Raw genomic sequence first — 19,789 nt, forward strand, 5'->3', positions numbered from 1 at the left:
AAGGACCTTCTGCCGATTTTGGCCGAAATTAAGGACTTTTAAGGACCAAAAATCTTTTTCAAAAACTTAAGGATTTTTAAAGACCGTACGAACCCTGAATATAGTACAAAACAAGCACAGACTAGAATATACTGTAGCAGTGAAAAATTTGGCTTTATTTGTTTCACAAACATGAACTGTTAAAGCACTTTAGGTACTTGCATCTTATAACAACTACCTTAATGGAAATTACTAAATTTTCCCACAAAACATGTCGAACTCTCTACCGTGTGACTTCAACGCCTTTTAAGAGCACATTGTGATATTTTGTTTTAATTTTAAAATATAGACTTTTGGAATCTAGAAACAATGAAAGAAAACTAAAATTTCTACAGGGATACAGAATTTTACTGCAAAATCTCTAAAGAAAACATCAAGCACATGTATTTAGTAGATGACTCGTTGCAGAGATTTGGCCGATGCCGAGGCTCTGCAATTCTATGAACTTTTTAAGCGAGAACAGATTACAGTGTACTTAGAGAAAGCACAAAAAATACAGAAAGATTTGGTGACAAATGTAAGTACTTTTATAAGTATTATGTAATATTTATTTAATAATCACAATTTGTATTTTAATTTGCTAAAATATGCTTTCATTTCATATGTTGCCAACTTATGATAAATATTGATAGTTTGGGATCTTTTTAAATATAAAGTCATGAAAACCACCAATGTGCATCCTATCGGATATTACCGATGTTATCTTTCATCTGTAAAAAATTGCCAAACTGCACCAAGGTGATTGTGTTAATATGCAAGTACTATCACAAGGCATTCAAAAGTACATAAAGACGAAGTGTTTAATCTTTGAAGAAAATGTTACTCACTGGATCACAATCTTCATCCATCTCTTTTTCTACCTAAAAAAAAAAAAAAAAAAAGGAATAAGACAATTTTTGAATCTGCATCAAATATCAAAGATATATGGCACTGCAGTATCTAGTGACTGTCTGGCAATCAACAAGGCATGTCTCACCTCTTCTTCTGACAGGTTACTAGATTTAAGGCAGTTGAATGTTTGCCACTGAGCCCTAAGGCACTAGTCTTATATATACCTTCAGAAGTCTTTAATCCGGACCTCAAAGCTACAAACTTTCCGCTCATGTGTAAACGCATAACGCCCGTTTAATGTATAACGGATGGTATAAGCTAAGCTAAAATTATCTAATTATCTATTTCAGTTAAAGCTGCAGACTATGCTGTTCCTTAATCTTCTAATTGGATCCGGCTTATTATTTTTTGCAGACTGTTAGAGCAATTTGATAAAAGCAAGCTTGAACTTTCGATTATGTCAAAAAGAATTTCCGATTCTGGAGCTGCCAAAGGATCTACAAAGCGAAAGCATGCTTTGATGTCCATCAAACAAAAAGTATAATTGCTGCAAAAAATGGATAAAGGCATATCCTTCGTTTCTCTAACCATTCTGAAATCTGTTTATCAATTTCACGCTGATCTCCGAAGGGGGGGACGTCGCTGTGCGCAATGTACTGGAAGTTGATCTGTCACAGCCTTATCTTCAGGACAGATGTTTTTATTTTATTCCGCTTATAATTCCTTACTAAATGTAGTATTTCATCTCGATGTACTCTGTCTTTGATATGATTTAAATCAAATTCCTCATCATTATAAATATCATGAATACACATCAAATAGTTTTCTGGCTGCAATTTTCTAATTTCGACTATGCGTAATGTATGCTTTACGCATGCGCGCGTTGAAAGAAACGTTTAATAAAGTAAACAAATAAATATTAAGCTTTTTTTTTTTTTTTTTTTGTAAATTTTGATATCCTTTAGATCATAATTGCTCTTTATTTCATAAATTAGGGTTTCATATTTTTAATTTTATAATTTCTGTATGCCATCTTACCAGATTTAAACTGATAATCTATGATCCGGAAAAACCAATAATACGGAATTGCCGAAGTCCCGAAGAGTCTGAATTAAAGACTTTTAACTGTATATATATGTCATAATAAAAGCAAAGGAAAGGAAATGACGGAACACTGTAGATGCGTGATTAGACCCATATTGAAGAAGAATTTTGATTGCGTAGTATGCTAGTAATGCTAACTTGGTAATATCTAAAGAACTTGGCAGTCGAAGCAGTTTTAATTCCATTTTTATTTCCAATTGGTATTTGTGGCCACAATCACTTGGCACTCTAGTCGTGCCTTCCACAGAAGATTTACATTTTTGATATTGTTGGGATAGAAAGTAAGCCAGCGAAATCACATCTTAGCACAGTAGCGAGCAAAAGCTGAAGTGCGTCGTTATGAAAGATGGAAGCACGCGAAGAGAAAAGTTTTGGTTTACAATTCGGTGATTGGTTGTCAAGAGGCATCTGGTATTAATGGTTACGTAAGATCACATAATTAATTTGAATGACGCAATGCAGACAAGTTATTACGATTTTAGAATAGAGAGGAAGAATTAATATTTATAATTATATTATAATTCTGATTCATACATTTTTATCTTATATATATATATGTTGTAGAATTAATGTTCTGCTCTGAGTTAAATTACACACTTTATAATGTTTTTTTTAATAAACATTCAGTTTAGTTTTGTCAAACGGGGCCTTTTTAGTCATGAAGCTATTACAATATGCTTAAGAGCCAGAGCTCAGACAGAGGGAAAAAAGGAAAAGAATACACCTCACATTTGAGAGAAGATCATATTTCTGAAAAGGAATAAGCAGCATAAGAATTAATTAATTCTAAAATTTGAAAAAAAAAAAAAAAAAACCCGCAAAGAAAGAGCATTTAGTAACTGTTTTATTGGTAACTGGCAAAGAAGCAACTACAGATTTAAAACTGGCTGAACTAAAACAGAAATTCCAGAATAGCAAGGAGTTTATCAAAGATGCTGACTTTGTGAAAGAAAGTCTAACTATTACAGTGGAGAACAGAAAAAGAAAGAAAGAAATTACAAATGAGAATAGATGAAGAAAAGAAATGAATACAAATGAAAGATCAAAGGCTGAGAATAGAACGAGAATGTCAAAAATGGTTATAAAGGGTAAACTATAAAACAAATTAATAAATAGTCAATTGTGTTTTCACTAGATGGTGTACGACAAAATGTTATGACTTTACTTTTTTGTTAGTAACTTTTGGCAACGATTTTGAAAAGTTAGTTTGGAAACAGAAGAGATGTTAGATGTCGGCTGTAATTTCGATTTAGTGTTTCTGTATATTTTAACGTTGAATTATTAAGAAATTAATTAAGTTTTTTTTTTTTCTTTTCTTTTCTCAAGATGTAGAATTTTATTGAGTAGATTTCCAAAAATAGGAAATCCGGGCAAGAAATATTTTGAAAGGAACAAAGGTAAGTGAAACCTTTTTTCTTAATGTTAGAACTTAGAATTTATCCTGTAGAAAGTTTTCTACAGAGAACATGAAATTTAATTAGCAAAGATTCATGGAGGAAGCAGAAGTCCAACAGCTTCAATCTAAAAGACCAGCGAAGAAGCGAAAATTTCCTCCAACAAGCTGATCAAAAGAGTAGCAACACTGACTAACCAGTACCAAAGAAAGGAGGAGCATGGAATATATTTTTCTACTCTATCGAAACAGCATTTAAGCACAAGCAAGTTCTAGAGGAAATGTTACTGGAACTAAGTGGAGCTTCAGATGTCTTTGCTTACATAAAGGAAGATCTGCCAAATTATGAAAAAGTGAAAGCTATAATTCTAAAGGAACATCAACGCACTAATTAAGCCTGCTTAGAAAATTCTACCAGAGCTAAAAGTTATTCTGTCAAAACATATATCCAATTTGCTTCACAATTAACAGCCACATGGGACTATTACTGAAAATTAAGAGAAGTAAAAGATTTCAAAACAGTCAAAGAATGAATGATTTCTGATAAAATTTTTCAAGCTTTAGATGGAGAAATAGACAAGGAAATATATATTAGAATGAGGAATAGACAAGGATATATTCTTGCGGTTGAAGCCGCAAGAATTAGCTAAATAATGTGATATCTATTTGGCAGTGAAACCAAAATCGCTTAATGGAGTCTGAAATGAAATTAAATGACCGCTGAGATTCATGGGTAACAAAAATATATTACCCCACATGAGAAGAGAATATGTAAAGCAAGAAGGATCTTCTGTCAGAAGAAACTAATGCTATATTTGTGGAATCTATCAACACATAGCAAGAGATTCCCAGACAAAAGAAAAAGGAGAACAAAATTGCAATTGCAGTAAAGAAGGAAAAAAATGATGTCAGAAATTCTAGAAATTCAAACAGAACACCAAAAGAAGAAGCCATAGTAGCTAAAGTAAACTCATCCTATCTATGACCCGAATTCAAAGAAAATATCCAATAATTGCAAAAAGTAGATGTTTTTATCAACTCTCAGAAAATCCAAACTATTGCAGATAATGCTGGTACATACATCACTCATTCCAGATTTAGAAGTCAGAGAAGGGAATAAATCCATGCTAAGCCCTGATTTCAGACAACCAATCGAAGCAAACGTTTGCCATGTGCTTATTTATTATAATAATTATGGAAGTAATTTATTTGATTTTGTGTATACATTAATTGCTATGACTGCTAAGCTAAATGTGCCTTGTTTAATAATTCCAGAAATACAAGAACTGTTGATTAATCCTACTGGAAAAGAATCAAACACAGATATTTTGGAAAGTAATAATTCTGAAGAAAACATGTTGATTACGTTTGCCAAAAAGCAAACAAACAAGGATGTAGCATCCCCTCCACCAACGCTTTTGGAGAAGAAAACTGAAGAGTCAGAAAGTGAGAAGGAGAGCGCTGACATAAACACACACTTTCCGGCAGCCAAAAAACCTACAAAGAGAGCAGTTGAACTGCCTGTCGCTGAGAAAAGCATGAAAGTTAACTGAAGAAAAAAAAAGGGGGGAAACAACTTATTTATTAATTTATCTTTTACTTCACCAAGAAAATATATTGGGACAGACTGTTTTCCAGTTGGTTCTTCCTATTAGCAGAAGAACACAGGTGTTCGAGCTAGCACATAATTCTATTTTCAGAGCACATTTGGAATAAGGAAAACAAAGGAGAGAATCCGATATTCATTTGGGGGGAGGGCTGGATTAGCACAGGATGACAAAGCTTTTTGTAAAACATGCAAAAATTGTCAGTTGGAGTCCGGAAAGGAAACTGGACAAAATTCCCATCACACCTGTCAGAAGACCAGAATTACCTTTCAAAGTAGTGAATCCCGATGTAATTAGACCTACTGACCCTCCTTCTGCAACAGAACATAAATACTTGTACTTGGTAGGTTGCTTGTGCTTGGTAGATTGCTTCTAGCCAAACCACTGAGAAGTTTCACAGCAAAAGCCATTTGTGATGCACTTTGGGAGATATTTATAAGAACAGGAATTCCTAATACAATAGCAAATAACAGTGGAAAGAATTTGGCTTCAAAATTAGCTAAAGAATTTCAGAAAAGACTAGGTTCTCACCCTAGATTCTCTACACTTGCTTACAGGATTTCAAATGGTAGGAAGATGAAATAAGTCCCTCAAGCAAATGTTACATCATGTCATCAGGACAGACCCTTTGAATTGAGATGAGCACATCTCATACTAACTCTTTGCATACCTAGAAGTATCGAACTGTATCACCGGAATCTCACCATTTCAGCTACTGTACAGAAGACAACTATGAGGTCCTTTAGCAGTACTGAAGTCTTCATGGTGAAGAGAAATACCTATACCACCTAATCTAAGCAAATTGTCAGTGGATTACTTAAAGCATTTAAAAATAAGATTGGAGCGAGCAGACAAATATGCACCAAGTTTATTGCAAGTCAGAAATAACAAAGATATGCAAATATTTAGCCAAAAGTCAGTGTAAAAAATTTTTAAATCAGAGAACAAGTAATTTACTCATCCCAGATTCTAATAACAAACTCTATACATGTTGGAATAGATCAAGAGAAATTGTAAGTCAACGTTGACCTCATTCTCATGAAGTAAAATTACCCAACGGAAACACCAAGCATGTGCATTCAGATAAAATTCAAAAATTTCAAGCTAGTATCAGTGCAGCTGGAGTGATATTTGAATATGAAGAATCCAGAGAAATTATAACTTTGCTAAGAATAGGATTCTCAACCTCCTGGAAAATGTTAAAACAGATGAGAATCTGAATTTAGAAAATTTAAATTTCCAGCAAAGAAAAAAAAAAAAAAAAATCACTCTTACCAATCAAGACCAAGGATTATTTATTGGAAAGCTGAAAATCGCTAAAGCTCATAGAATTATACCAAAATTAAATATTGAGAGGAAGAAATCTTACATCTGCAGGATTCCTGAAGCATTGAAACCAAAGTTGACGATGAAATAGAAGATTTACTGAATTCAGATCTAATAGAAGAAAATAACGCAGAAATAGCTCACCCAGTAGTTTGTGTAAGCAAGAAGGCTGGAAAATATCTGTGTATGTCTTTATGTATACAGACTACAGAACATTGAATGCAGTGACAGAGTTGGACAATTTTCTTATGGAAAATGACATCGATTTGATGCACAACATAGGAAAAGTAGATGTCATAGCAACATTGGATTTACTCAAAGGATATTGGGCTATATCGATGGAAGAACAAAGAATACACATCCTTCAAAACACAGCGAAGTTAATATCAGTTTAAAGTGTTACATTTTGGTCTAAGAAATGCAGCAACAACTTTTCAGAGAGTAATGAATAATGAATTGAAAGAATTTCAGCAATTTTCAAGAGCCTGTACTGACGATAAAGCTATACTGTGTGCCAGTTTCGACACTCATCTCCAAGATTTGATAATGTTTTCACCAAACTAGAGTGACTTGGATTTACTATTAATTGAAAGAAACGCTCTTTTGCGAAGCCCCAAATTAAATATTTAGGACACATTATCGGATGAGGAAATATCAAGATACTAAGAAACTAGAAGTTGTCAAAAAAACTGGAAACACAGAAAATGAAAACCCAGCTGAAAAGCCTTTTAGGATTTAATTACTATCCTGATTACATCCAAACTACGCCGAGATTGCATATCCACTCACAGAACTTGCGGGGGGTAGGGGGACCAGAAATACTCGAATGGAAAGATGTTCACGAGTCAGCATTTCAACAACTGAATTGAATGGCAGTGGAACTGATCACCCGATGCTATTCAATTCACGTGGCCACATTACAAGTCGGAGCAGGTTCATGTTTATCACAGCAAAGGGGTGAGGGCAGGCCACAGGGCAAGTTGTTTTCCAAAAAGGGCTGTCATTTTACTGAAACGTGACACGTGTGTAGTCACTGCACTTTCAGCTGCAATGTCTTCAGTAGAATTTTCATTAAATGACATAACCAACTTTCTACGACTAAGTATTACAAATATTAATACCAAAACATAATGTAAAAAGACAGAAAACCTATTACACATCTGTACCTACTAGGGATACACACTGGAATGAAAATGAATATCAACGAAATCATAAAATATTCATTACATAAAAGAACACTCTACACATTAATATAAAAGAAAAAAAAAAAAAAAAAAACAATTCCTGTGAATCAATCCTACCTGTGCTTGAAACACACCATAATATGGGGGGAAAATTATCCAATATCAGAGCTGACATACAAAGTAATACAATACAAAGTCCCAGATCTGGACTTGTTGGGACTTCTGCAATTTTGGATTTTTCCAGACATTAGATCAGTTTAAATCTAGTAAGATGACATGTAGAAATAATAAAATTAAAAACAAAATCGTGAGTTATGAAATAATGAAGCATTTATGATTTAAAGGGTATCAAAATAAAAAAAAAAAAAAAAAAGCTTAATACTTATTTTTTTTTTTTTTACTTTATTAAGCATTTCTATCAAGCTGTTTAAGGTTTTTTTTTTTTTTTTTTTGTGTGTGTGTGTGTGTGTGTGCTAATACTTTCTCTTTAATTCTATAGGCTGAAATAATTTCTTATTCAATTACAAAGTTCCATTGTTGAAGTCCTGTAATTCCTGTGTCTAGAATTCTGACTAGCTTGTCAATCAAATTTTTTTGTCTGTCACTCTTGTCTGCAGCAGTATTTTCTAGAATCATATTGCATATTTCACCATCCGCTAATTGATTAATGATTGAGAAACATTGTCGTGTATCCTTTAGTGGGTAATTATTTCACAAGACACACTCTTCTAAACTACATGCTACTTTTATTATATATAAAAAATATATCATCACTCGCATACACACTTATATATACAGCTACTCACATTCCAGTCCTTTTCTTATTACTGCGAGTGCTTCGATGCTTGGCACTGCGGCAGCTTGAAGTCCGATTATGACATACCACATCAATAGTTCTCGATATACCATATCCCTTTATCATAACTGCAGTCTATCTGGGGGATGTTGAATTCTACTGGACCGACACAAAGGTTGTGACACTGCTCGTTTTTTTGGTAACCTGGTTGTATCAGCAACAGGTCCGGTGGATGGAACATCTCGTACAACCACGGGCTTGGAGGATGACACAGACTCATATGCCTGGTGGCTATTATCTTTGGATGGTTCTGGAACTCCCCGCTTATCAGGCTCTTTGGAAATCACGAGAGCTGGAGGTGGATGTATGAACCCCTCATCTGTTATGCTTCCTCCACCACGCATCTGATCGATATGTTGTCGCCATAGCTGACCATCTACATTTATGGTGTAATGAAGCTGCCCATCCTTGGATTACACTGTTCCAAATCTCCATCGTCTATCACCTTGGCGATAATTTTTTACTGCCACTATCTCCTACTCTAAATCCTTGGTCTGCAAACTCGTATGTTCCTTTTCAAATTCTGTCTTACACCCTCCTTTTGAGATCTGGTCTCAATAAATCTATTTTTGTTTGAATTTCCCTCCTCAGCATTAGCATTGCAAGGCTCTGCAGAGTAGTTAAATTCGGAGATTTCCTATATTGCATCAAAAATGTACTGAGTTTTTGTTTCAAAGTTCCTGGATAATTTTGCATTGTTCTTAAAGACTGTTCTACTGTAACCACATACCGTTCAGCCTGCCCATTATTAGATGGTTTAAATGGTGCTGTAGTTTTGTGTTTGATTCCATTACTCTGCAGAAATATCTTAAACTCATGTGAAGTGAACTGTGGTTCATTATCACTCACTAACAATATTGGTAATCCGAATCGTGCAAAAAAGTCCTGCAAACTTTCTATCGTTTTGAAAGTCGAGCTTAATTTCAATGGATAGGCCTCTAGCCATTTTGAGTGAGCATTGACGATTATCAAAAACATACGCTCAAAAATAGGTACTGCATAATCGATGTGAATACGTTCCATTGGAAAGCTCGGGTACTCCTAATGATGAACTTTTACCTTAGGAGGACCTATTTTATGTTTTGTACATTCAGAACAGTTTTCGGAAGTATTTTCGATATCTTTATCTATACCATTCCAAAATATGTATACAAAAATACATTTATAATACATTTGTGTCCAGGTGGGCTGAAGGGAGCCTCAAATTCTTATCTGAGCTAACACATAAATACATTTTGGCAACACCATGGCTTGTCTACTTCAGTGTCATAGCATATTGTTTTAGGTATACTTTCTGGGGGTGCTGATAATCAGAAAGTACTAAAATAATTTATATATGCACATGTACTATATATATTGCAAAATAGAATATTTAAAAGAACCTATATCAACATCATACATCAACAGAAATCTTGTTATTTACATGAACTGTCAGCAATATCTGCAAGATTCCATTTTGAAAAATTTCAATGCATTTCACAGCAAAATGCATTAAAAAAATTCCTTAAGGATTCATAACTAAAGGGCATGTATTAGTTTTAATTTCTCACAATGTCATAGGTATTAAATTTGTTATCACATGACTTTATAATTTTCAGAATATTGTGTTCATTAATTTCAGTTAGAGTAGATTGAAGGGTGCCCCTTGGATAATCGCTAAGTTGTTGTTTCATTTATCGCTAAGCTGTTGCTTCATTTATGGTAACCTGAGTAGTTGAATGCCATGGAAACCCTATTGTGACGTAATTGGTTGCATAACTGCAGTTAATTTGAATGATGGGACGGATTTTCATACGCTGCCATTTTGTGGTTTACACAGTCAAATGATGATGCATTTCTTCAAATTAATGATGCAAGATTAATTTGAAGTTTCTGTACAATTTTGAACAAAAGAGGAAAAAAGCTTTGATACACTGGTGTGAAATGAAGTTTTGCTTAGTTGCCATTATAAGTGTTCTGTTTGTAGGAAGGAAATGCGTATGGTCGAATGTCAGAGGAAATTTTTTACTCTTATTTTTGTGAATTTATGTGGCGACGTCAGTGTACAAATTCTGGTTCAGATAATTTTAGGCAGTTTTTGGATGCTGTTAAGGAATTTTGTTTGACTGAAGACAGGGAAATTTGTAAATAAGGTAAGTGGATATTTCCTTTGCGTAGTGGTAAGATGAATTTACTTTTTTTTTTTTTTTTTTTTTAATTTCCTTTTTTTGATTTAAAATGTAGTTTGGCTACTCCTTTGACATTTTAAGTGAATATAGATCGATGTGTACATGGACAAAGTCAAGGGAGTGTGCAATGTCTAGTTTGTGCAATTCTTAGATTTTTTTTTTTAAGTGAAAATAGGTCGATGTGTACATGGATACCGAAATTGTGCGATTCTTTGACTTGTTATTTTGGATTTGTGGCCCAAAATCACCGCTACACAAAGCCAAAATAACAAGTCAAAGAATTGCACAAACTTGGTGTCCATGTACCATCAAAAATCACCAAGGGGCACCCGTAAATATATTTTTACAATTATTTCTTGATTCAATATAGCAGCAGTGAATTAAGAGACTGGTTATTGGATAACCACCTAAAGCATCAAATATAAGGACAATAATAAGGCAACAAACGTCAAAAAATTAATTAAAGCAAGTTGTATATATGATGCTAATATTACACATAATGCACCAGAGATATTTCTGTTTGCAGCTTGAAAATGTGTTCAACTATCGCTAATTAATCAATCTTTGAGGTTCACAATTACTTTTAATGATTATTCCCCACATGGGAGTTTATTCAGGATTATAACTAGCTATTTTACTTAACTGAATATTACACCAATCCTATAACTACTGCCACATGATGACAACCTTGCAGCTTTAACCCTTTGAGAGGTTTGGTGCATTTAAAAAAAAAAAAAAAAAAATTAGAAAAAATAACTTTGCACATAGATAATCAGCTCCTAATACAATGTTATTTCAAGGGGAAAAAAAAATAAAAAAGGTAAACCTTTAAGGTAATTCATGACATGATGGGATACTGCTTGTCCCACCACCATTAGAGCAGTAAAATGGCCTTAGCGTAAATTCTCCTAACATGCTTATCTAAAGTGCTAGTTTTAGCAACCAAATAAAAAATGCACGATATAAAAAATGTTTTTGAATAAATATCTAGAAAATATTGATCATCTTTGCAACATAAAAAATATCTTTTAAAAAAAAATTACATAATTTAAAAAAAAATCGCTTTCTGTACGACTTTTTAGAAATTTTTTAATGATTTCATAATAGATTTCAAACAGAGAAGATTTTCTTTCCAGTACTTTATTTCCTACAGGTTTGAAAGGGAAGATATTTAGAAGGCCGCCATGTTTATTAGCATTTCACCTCTTTCCTCTGTTTAGGATATTTTTCTATGGTGAATCACACTTACATATTCATTCAGTATTCAATGACATTTCATATTACAGAGGGCTGATCTTTGGAATATGGTAACTGGTAGTTTGGTGACATTTTGGAGGCAATAAAGGTTACTACCTAGGACTTTGGTAATAATGCGAGAAGTACTCAGTTCCGATTACGCATTATTTTGTGTGAGGGAAATGAGAGATCATGAGATATGTCATGCGACATTAATGGACGAATTACAGTTCTTTAATCGGAAAAGGGGGGATTTGGAAAACTGTAGTACTATATTACAGTCAAAAGTCGTTAATCCGGACTCGTCGGGACTTCGGCGATTCCGGATTATAGATCATCAGTTTAAATCTCAAGAGATGGCATGCAGAAATTCTAAAATTAAAAATATGAAACCGTAATTTATGAAATAAAGAACAATTATGATCTAAAGGGTATCAAAATTTACAAAAAAAAAAAAAAAAAAAAAAAAAAAAAAAGCTTAATATTTATTTGTTTACTTTATTAAACATTTCTCTCAATGTAAGTTGTTTAAGTTGCTTCGTTTTATGTGATAATACTTTCTCTTTAATTCTATAAAAAGACATAATTTCTTGTTCAGTTACAAAGTTCCGCTGTTCAAGTCCCGTTAATTGCTGTGCCGAGAATACTGACTAACTTGTCAATCGAAATTTTTTCGTTTTCACTAACCTCTCTGTCACATTCTTCATGTCTTTATCCATTTTTTGCAGCAATTCCACTTTTTGTTTGTTGAACATCGAAACATACTTTCGTTTTGTAGATCCTTTGGAAGTTCCAGCATCGGAAATTCTATTTGACATAATCGAAAGTTCAAGTTTATATTTATAAAATTGCTGTTACAGTCTGCAAAAAATAATAAGCGGGATCCAATTCGAAGATTAAGGAATAATGCAATCATTAACATTAACTGAAATAGATAATTAGATAATTTTAGCCTACACCGTCCGTTATACATTAAACGCGCAGGCGAAAACATATTCTGCAGTTGCGCACACGCATATGCGCAGTAGTCAAGGTCTTACGCGCACGCGTAAAACGCCTGTGCGCATGTGCCAACGCAGCTCATGCACAGAAAGTTTTTAGCTTTGAGGTCCGGATTATAGATCATTCCGAATTAACGACTTTTGACTGTATTTTGTATTAAGCTTCATTGTGTGTTGTGTGAAATAGTGGAAGTGTGCGTGCCACGTAATGAAGATTAGGTAATTAGTATTTTTAATCATTTGAGGATATTATTTTTATGCATTGTTCTAAATGTAAGGAGTAAATAAATTAATATGGTATTATTGGAAAATTGTTATTAGCAATGATTTAGTTTAAACTAATTAGGATTGTAATCTAATTTTTATTAATTTAATGTATGTGCTTATTTATATTTTAAGTAGTGTTTTTTAATTTAATTATATTTTAATTTAATGATTGTGATTTTGTGAGTTATATGTTTGTAGTATTTTGGAATACATTTGAGTAGAATACGTTAAGTATTTTCATGCATTTTCGTGAAATTTTTCTAATTTCTGAGAAAAAAGCAGTGTACATGGATATAGTGAAGAGTGTGCGCAATGCCATTTTTGCGCAATCCTGGGATTTTTTTTAAGTAAAAATAAGTCGACGTATACATGGTTTAGTGGCACTTTAATTAAATGATAGTTATTTTGTGAATTTTATGTTTGTAGGAATTTGGTATACGTTTCAGTTGAAGTAAACGTGTATGGAAATAATTTAAATATTTGACACTAAGTATTTGTAACCATTTGTAATGTTTGCGGTATGAATTCGTTGGTGACGTTTATAATATAATAGATAATTTAGAGGTAAAAGTTTTTGAATATTTTATTTATTTTATACGTGGAAATGTTCATCCTTGGAAAGGGTATATACTTTTTCGCGATCAGGTAATTTCATATATGTGCTTTTTACCGAGTTTAAAGATTCACAGAATTTTTTTGCATTTTCGTGCAAATTTTTGTAATTTATAAGAAAATAGCAGTGTAGATGGATAAAGTTAAGAGTGTGTGCAATGCCATTTTTGTGCAATTCTGGGATTTTTTTTAAGTAAAAATAAGTCGACGTGTAAATGGTTTATGTGTATGTGCTATTCTGAAAAACGTGCAAGGAGTTTGCGATTGTGCACTTTTTCCCAATTTTGCAGTTAATATTTGTCATGATTAAGCAGTTTTGTTACATAAAATTTCTAGCATAAGTGTAATTCGGCTAGTAGATTGTTGGAAAAAGTGTTCAGTAAATAAAAAGAAAAGAAACATGTCTTTACTTCGTGAAGACAAAATGGCGGCGAAAAAAAAATAGAGGGTTGCTGTAGCAGAGTTGGTCGCCAAATTTTCGCCAAAAAATCGCCAAGTTACCATAATCCAAAGATCAACCTTACAGAGTTATATTTTCATTTCTTTCGGAAAAAATATCAAATATTGGTACTTACGTATTATTGCAACCAGGTTGGCGCTATTTGTAAGTTTGAGTAAAAAAGTATGAATAGAAAGAAAATGTACATTTATTAATTACAGATAATTTTTAATACAGTTTTTTATATTATTTTGTTTTAAAATATAAAATAGCAATTAAACCCTTCCGGTTTCAAATTTGAATAAGTTGCAGAATTATTTTTTCGGCGGAAATCTTTTGGCTATTGCTTTTAGCACTGATTGAAAACCGTATTCGCCATAACCATGTACACGTCGACTTATTTTAACTTAAAAAAACATCCCAGAATTGACAAAAATGCCATTGCGCACACTCTTGACTTTATCCATGTACACTGCTATTTTCTCATAAATTACAAAAATTTGCACGAAAATGCAGGAAAATTTTGTGAATCTCCACATGCTCTTTTTACAAAACTACGTATAACACGTAGGGTTGCCAAATTTGTCAATTTATGCGAATTTTGGCCTGGTTGCGTTAATACGTAAGTACCCAAATATTTTTCAAGTTTTAACATTATTGCAATTTATTAAAAAACAAATTTGCATTATCAACATATAAAATGAACATAATACTTGAATTTAAAAATATTTGAATAGTGCTGCCATGTAGTAGCAGCAATTCCTACATGCGCAGTGGGACGAATTTGGTCCCACCTTTTAATTTCAACCATTCTTAATTAATATATATGAATTAAAATAATTTTTTTAGAAAAGGAAACTTTCACATAAATATATTCATTCTAATACCAAAAGTTGTTGTTCATATGACGTAAATTGCATTAGAAATAAATAAATAAAGCTTCAAAATTAGACCTGCAAAGAATTTTTATTTTACATTATTTCCATGAATGAATACTAGTGCTGCCATCTGTTATATATTTAGAGAACTAAAAGCTTAAATTGTATGTATTTTAAATGGAATTTTGCAGCTTTCATATGGGAATTAAAAATTGATAAAAAAAGGTGGGACGCCTGGTGTCCCACTTCCTGTCAAAAGGTTAACTGAAATTTAAGTTTCAAATTTTTAATAAACCAATACCATATAAGAAGGCAAAGGTACTAAAATACTACATAATATATCACTAACGTTTTTAGTTTTTATTTTTACACTGAAAAAAAGTTTGGTGAATCTTTACATTATGGTAACTTGGCGATTTTTTTGGCGAAACTTTGGCGACCAACCATGCTACAGCAACCTGCTATTTTTTTTTTTTTGGACGCCATTTTGTTTTCATGAAGCAAAGGCATTTTTTTTTTTTTTTTTTAACTCAACATTTTTTCCAACAAACTGCTAGCCGAATTACGCTTATACTAGAACTTTAATGGAATAAAAGTGCTTAATCATGACGAAGATTAGGTGCGAAATTGGGAGAAAGTGTAGAATCGCCCACTGCTTGCCGCATTTTTAAGAATTGCATATACACAGTATCCATGTACATGTCGACCCATTTTCACTTTAAAAAAAATCCCAGAATTGCACAAAAATGGCACTGCTCACACTCTTGACTTTATCCATGTACACATCAACCTATTTTCACTTAAAAAGTCAAAGAAAATTGACAAAAATCCAATTCTTATTCTTGTAAAAAGTGCCAAACAAATCAGTGGGCGATTCTGCACTTTAGCAGCGAAATTGTTTCTAAGTGCTTATTAGCTAAAATCACGATTGGATTTTTCCGGAAAACGTCACATTACATGTCTCATGATGTCTCATTTCTCTGAGACAATATAATCTGTGATTCAAACTGTGTACTTCTAAGATTATTGCTAAAGTCCTAGCTAGTAACCTTTATCGCCTTACCAAAATGTCGCCAAAATATCTGTTACCATATTCTAAAGATTAGCCAAAAGTTTTTTACGTTTTCATACATGCAAAAATATTTGAAGACTTTATTAAAATTTTTTTTGTTCTTTTGTATCCTTAACTTCTGTAAGTCTATACAATTTCTATCATAATATTTTAAAAAGAACTCTAAACAAAACTAACATTAGAGTTTACTGATCATAATTATTTATGGTTTTTGCTAAAACGGCCCTGCAATTTGTTTCTAATGTTGAAATTTGTTGTTATTAATCAAACCATTCCCAATTTTCTTGTTGAAATTGCTAAAGTGGCAAATTGGTTGATCTTTACAATATGGTAACTGGTAGTTTGGCGACATTCTGGAGGCGATAAAGGTTACTACCTGGGACTTTGGTAATAATGTGAGCAGTACTCAGTTCCGATTACGCATTATTTTGCGTGAGGGAAATGAGAGATCATGGGATATGTCATGTGATATTAATGGACGAATTACGGTTCTTTAATTGGAAAAGGGGGGAAATCGGGAAAAAATGTGGAAATTTTGTATTTAGCTTTATTCTGTGTTGTGTGAAACAGTGTTGTTTAATTTTTGGATCCCATGGCCCTAACTAAAGTGAATTCGAAATGGGTATTTAGGCATTGTGATAAAGAGAAGTTTGCTTTTTATTTAGCGGAGGAAGTATGGAGGAAAAATTCACAGAAAAAATCTTTCAATAATTTTATTGAATGAATTAGAAAAGTGTATCCGCCACGTAATCAAGATTCTGAAGAAGATTAGGTAAGTTAGTATTTTTAATTATTTGAGGATATTATTTTTATGCATTGTTCTAAATGTAAGGTGGAAAGGAATTTGGTATTATTGGGACAATTGTTATTAGCAATGATTTAGTTTAAAGTAATTAGGACTGTAAGGTAATTTTTATTAATTTAATGTATGTGCTCATTTATATTTTAAGTAGTGTTTTTGAATTTAATTCTATTTTAATGAAATGATAGTTATTTTGTGAATTTTATGTTTGTAGGAATTTGATATACGTTTAAGTTGAAATAAACGTGCATGAAAATAATTTAAATATTTGATACTAAGTATTTGTAATGCTTGCGGTATGAATTTGTTGGTGACGTGTATAATGTAATAGATAATTTAGAGGTAAAAGTTTTTGGATATTTTATTTATTTTATATGTGGAAATGTTCATATTTGTAAAGGGTAAATACTTTTTCGCGATCAGGTATTTTCATATATGTTCTTTTTACCGGGTTTAAAGATTGAGAAAATTGTCATGTATTTTCGTGAAATTTTTCTAATTTATGAGAAAAAAGCAGTGTACACGGATATAGTGAAGAGTGTGCGCAATGCCATTTTTTGTGCAATTCTGGGATGTTTTTTTAAGTAAAAATAAGTCGGCGTGTACCTGGTTTATGTGTATGTGTTATTTTGAAAAACGCGTAAGGAGTATGGTATTGTGCACTTTTTCCCAATTTTGCAGTGAATATTTGTCATGATTAAGCAGTTTTGTTTGATAAAATTTCTAGCATAAGTGTAATTCGGCTAGTAGATTGTTGGAAAAAGTGTTCAGTAGATAAGAAGAAAAGAAACATGTCTTTACTTAGTGAAGACAAAATGGCGGCGGGGAAAAAAAATAGAGGGTTGCTGTAGGAGAGTTGGTTGCCAAATTTTCGCCAAAAAATCGCCAAGTTACCATAATGTAAAGATCAACCGGCAAATTTCAAATGTTCCACAGTCTTAGGCAACATTTGAAATTTGTATATTACAGACTGGATAATGAAATTTGCTAATTTTTCAGACAAAAAGCTTGAATAAGAAAGTACTTTACTCACTTTGGGAGTTGATGTTTAATAAATTGAACTAAGCAACAATAAAAAAAATTATAGTTTTAAAAATGCTTAGCTCTTAAATTGGATTCAGCTTTTATGTATGCGTCGTTTGCTATTTTCAGATACTGATTTTTGTGTTCATAAAGCCACATACATTTCATTTCATTTATAACTAATCTATTTTATTGTTTCGATATGTAGTTTTTGGTCTCACCAGAAGTTAGTACACACTGTTTGAAAATAGTTTAATATTTGAAAAAGTTGCATAGCTGCTACACTTAACCATACAAAAAATAAATCTTTGCTGCATTGCTTATTAAATTCCAAAGATCTGATAAGGATTAGCAACAACCAAAGGCATTAAGACATAATAAATATCATTGTTCTCAATTTTATTTTACGCATTTAGAACCATTATTGCAGGTTCGATCTTGTAAATCATCTAAATAAATGCTAGAATTGTTCATCATAACAAAGAAATGTTGATTACACCTGACTTCTACTTTTTTAAATAACTTATAATGATTAACGAACAAAATGTTGGTTAAAAAATATATTTATATACTATCATTCAAATGATAAAATATGAAAGACAATGTTAAAAAATATGGAGTAACTATAATTCTCACTGAAAATACTAATAAGAGCTATTATGGCCAATAACTAAGAAATGACATTTTTAACAACATATTCTACTTTTTCAATTCATATCATATCAAATTAGAAAATTATGCTTAAAATATACACTGTTTTAAGCATAATGTCATATTATAAGTTATATATATATTGTTATATTATAAGTTAATGTTATATTGTTGATAATGTCCTCAAACAATACAATGATTGTTGCATGTCATTTTTTAAACAATAACTGTATTAATTCTTTCGAAATGCATTCCTGCCTATGAAATAAAACAACACGACTTATTCGTACCAATTATTATAGTCTAACAATATTCTATGAAATTTCAGGGCAGAAAATTTACCTTAGGATATTTTCTAGTTTTCATTCCAGTATCAATTGGTATGTCTTTTAACTTAAACTGCTGGGCACCTTTATTATTCTCGGAGGATTCCTCTAGATTTCTTGTTCTCGAAATAGGTTTACACCGTATTTCTGCATTTTCATCCCTAAACGATGCCAAGACACATAAAGGCACATTGATGCTGTAAAAAGACACATAAACAAAATATCTTACTCTAATAATACTACTGTAACAATTAATAATAGATAATAAAGACAAAGACACACACAGAACATGAGAACTATATACACCAGTATTTGAAGGTCATAAAGAAAAGTTAACATCTACTAGGATTACATAACCATAGCCACTAAAACGTAAACCTAATGCTAAATAATTGAAATTGAATATACTTAGATAACTTACAGTCTATCCATTCCCTTTTATTATTATATAAATAAAAAAAAAAATCCTTAAGGAGAAAATATTTTCCTTTTAAATCAGTGCAAATTTTAATCATACATGAGATTTCTCGCGCTGCAGACTTCCAATTTCCGCGCGAAACTTTACAGTTAAGCCATCATTTATTTTTAATAGTTTTTACGCCAAACATAAAATTCAATATTAAGGTTATTATATATTTAGGTAACATTTATAATCATTATAAATTAGATACATTTAATAATTAGATTTCTTCACAGTTGTTTATAAATGAATAAATTCTTCATTTCAAATACAGTTATAAATAATTTAATGAATATTTATGTATTTTGTTAAAGGCAGATACATGCTTTTTGCAAGCACATGCATAAACACACATACATATTATATTTTTCATTTCCGCATGAAATCTTTAATTTCTGTGCATTCACTATATTTTATTTTTAATTAACCCAAATAAGTAAAACGTGTAAGCCCAAAGGGATTATTTTTCAGATGTATAAAATTAAAATGATGAGTTTAAAATGAGCAACAGTAA

The 19,789-nt window shown here is 31.9% G+C and overlaps 1 protein-coding gene across 7 annotated transcripts in view; it reads right to left on the reverse strand.

Annotated features, from left to right (window-relative positions):
- LOC118196617 (WD repeat-containing protein 76-like) overlaps positions 1-19,410 on the reverse strand; it is a 133,167-nt gene extending 113,757 nt beyond the window's left edge. For 2 of the 7 annotated variants that reach the window (XM_085823815.1, XM_085823812.1), the window contains exons 1-2: positions 19,237-19,407; positions 18,832-19,012 (exon numbers count right to left, since the gene is read on the reverse strand). In XM_085823815.1, coding sequence (XP_085679941.1) covers positions 18,832-19,012; positions 19,237-19,247 — 192 coding nt within the window. In that variant the 5' untranslated portion in view covers positions 19,248-19,407. Of the gene's footprint in view, positions 1-866; positions 900-18,831; positions 19,013-19,236 lie in introns of all 7 variants that reach the window. The other 5 variants (XM_085823814.1, XM_085823813.1, XM_085823811.1 and 2 more) reach the window with 5 other exon arrangements.
- Positions 19,411-19,789: the final 379 nt, after the last annotated feature.

Source organism: Stegodyphus dumicola, chromosome 9 (assembly GCF_044657685.1).
Source record: "Stegodyphus dumicola isolate Sdum_Otavi_A_Nest chromosome 9, ASM4465768v1".
Lineage (NCBI taxonomy): Eukaryota > Metazoa > Arthropoda > Arachnida > Araneae > Eresidae > Stegodyphus > Stegodyphus dumicola.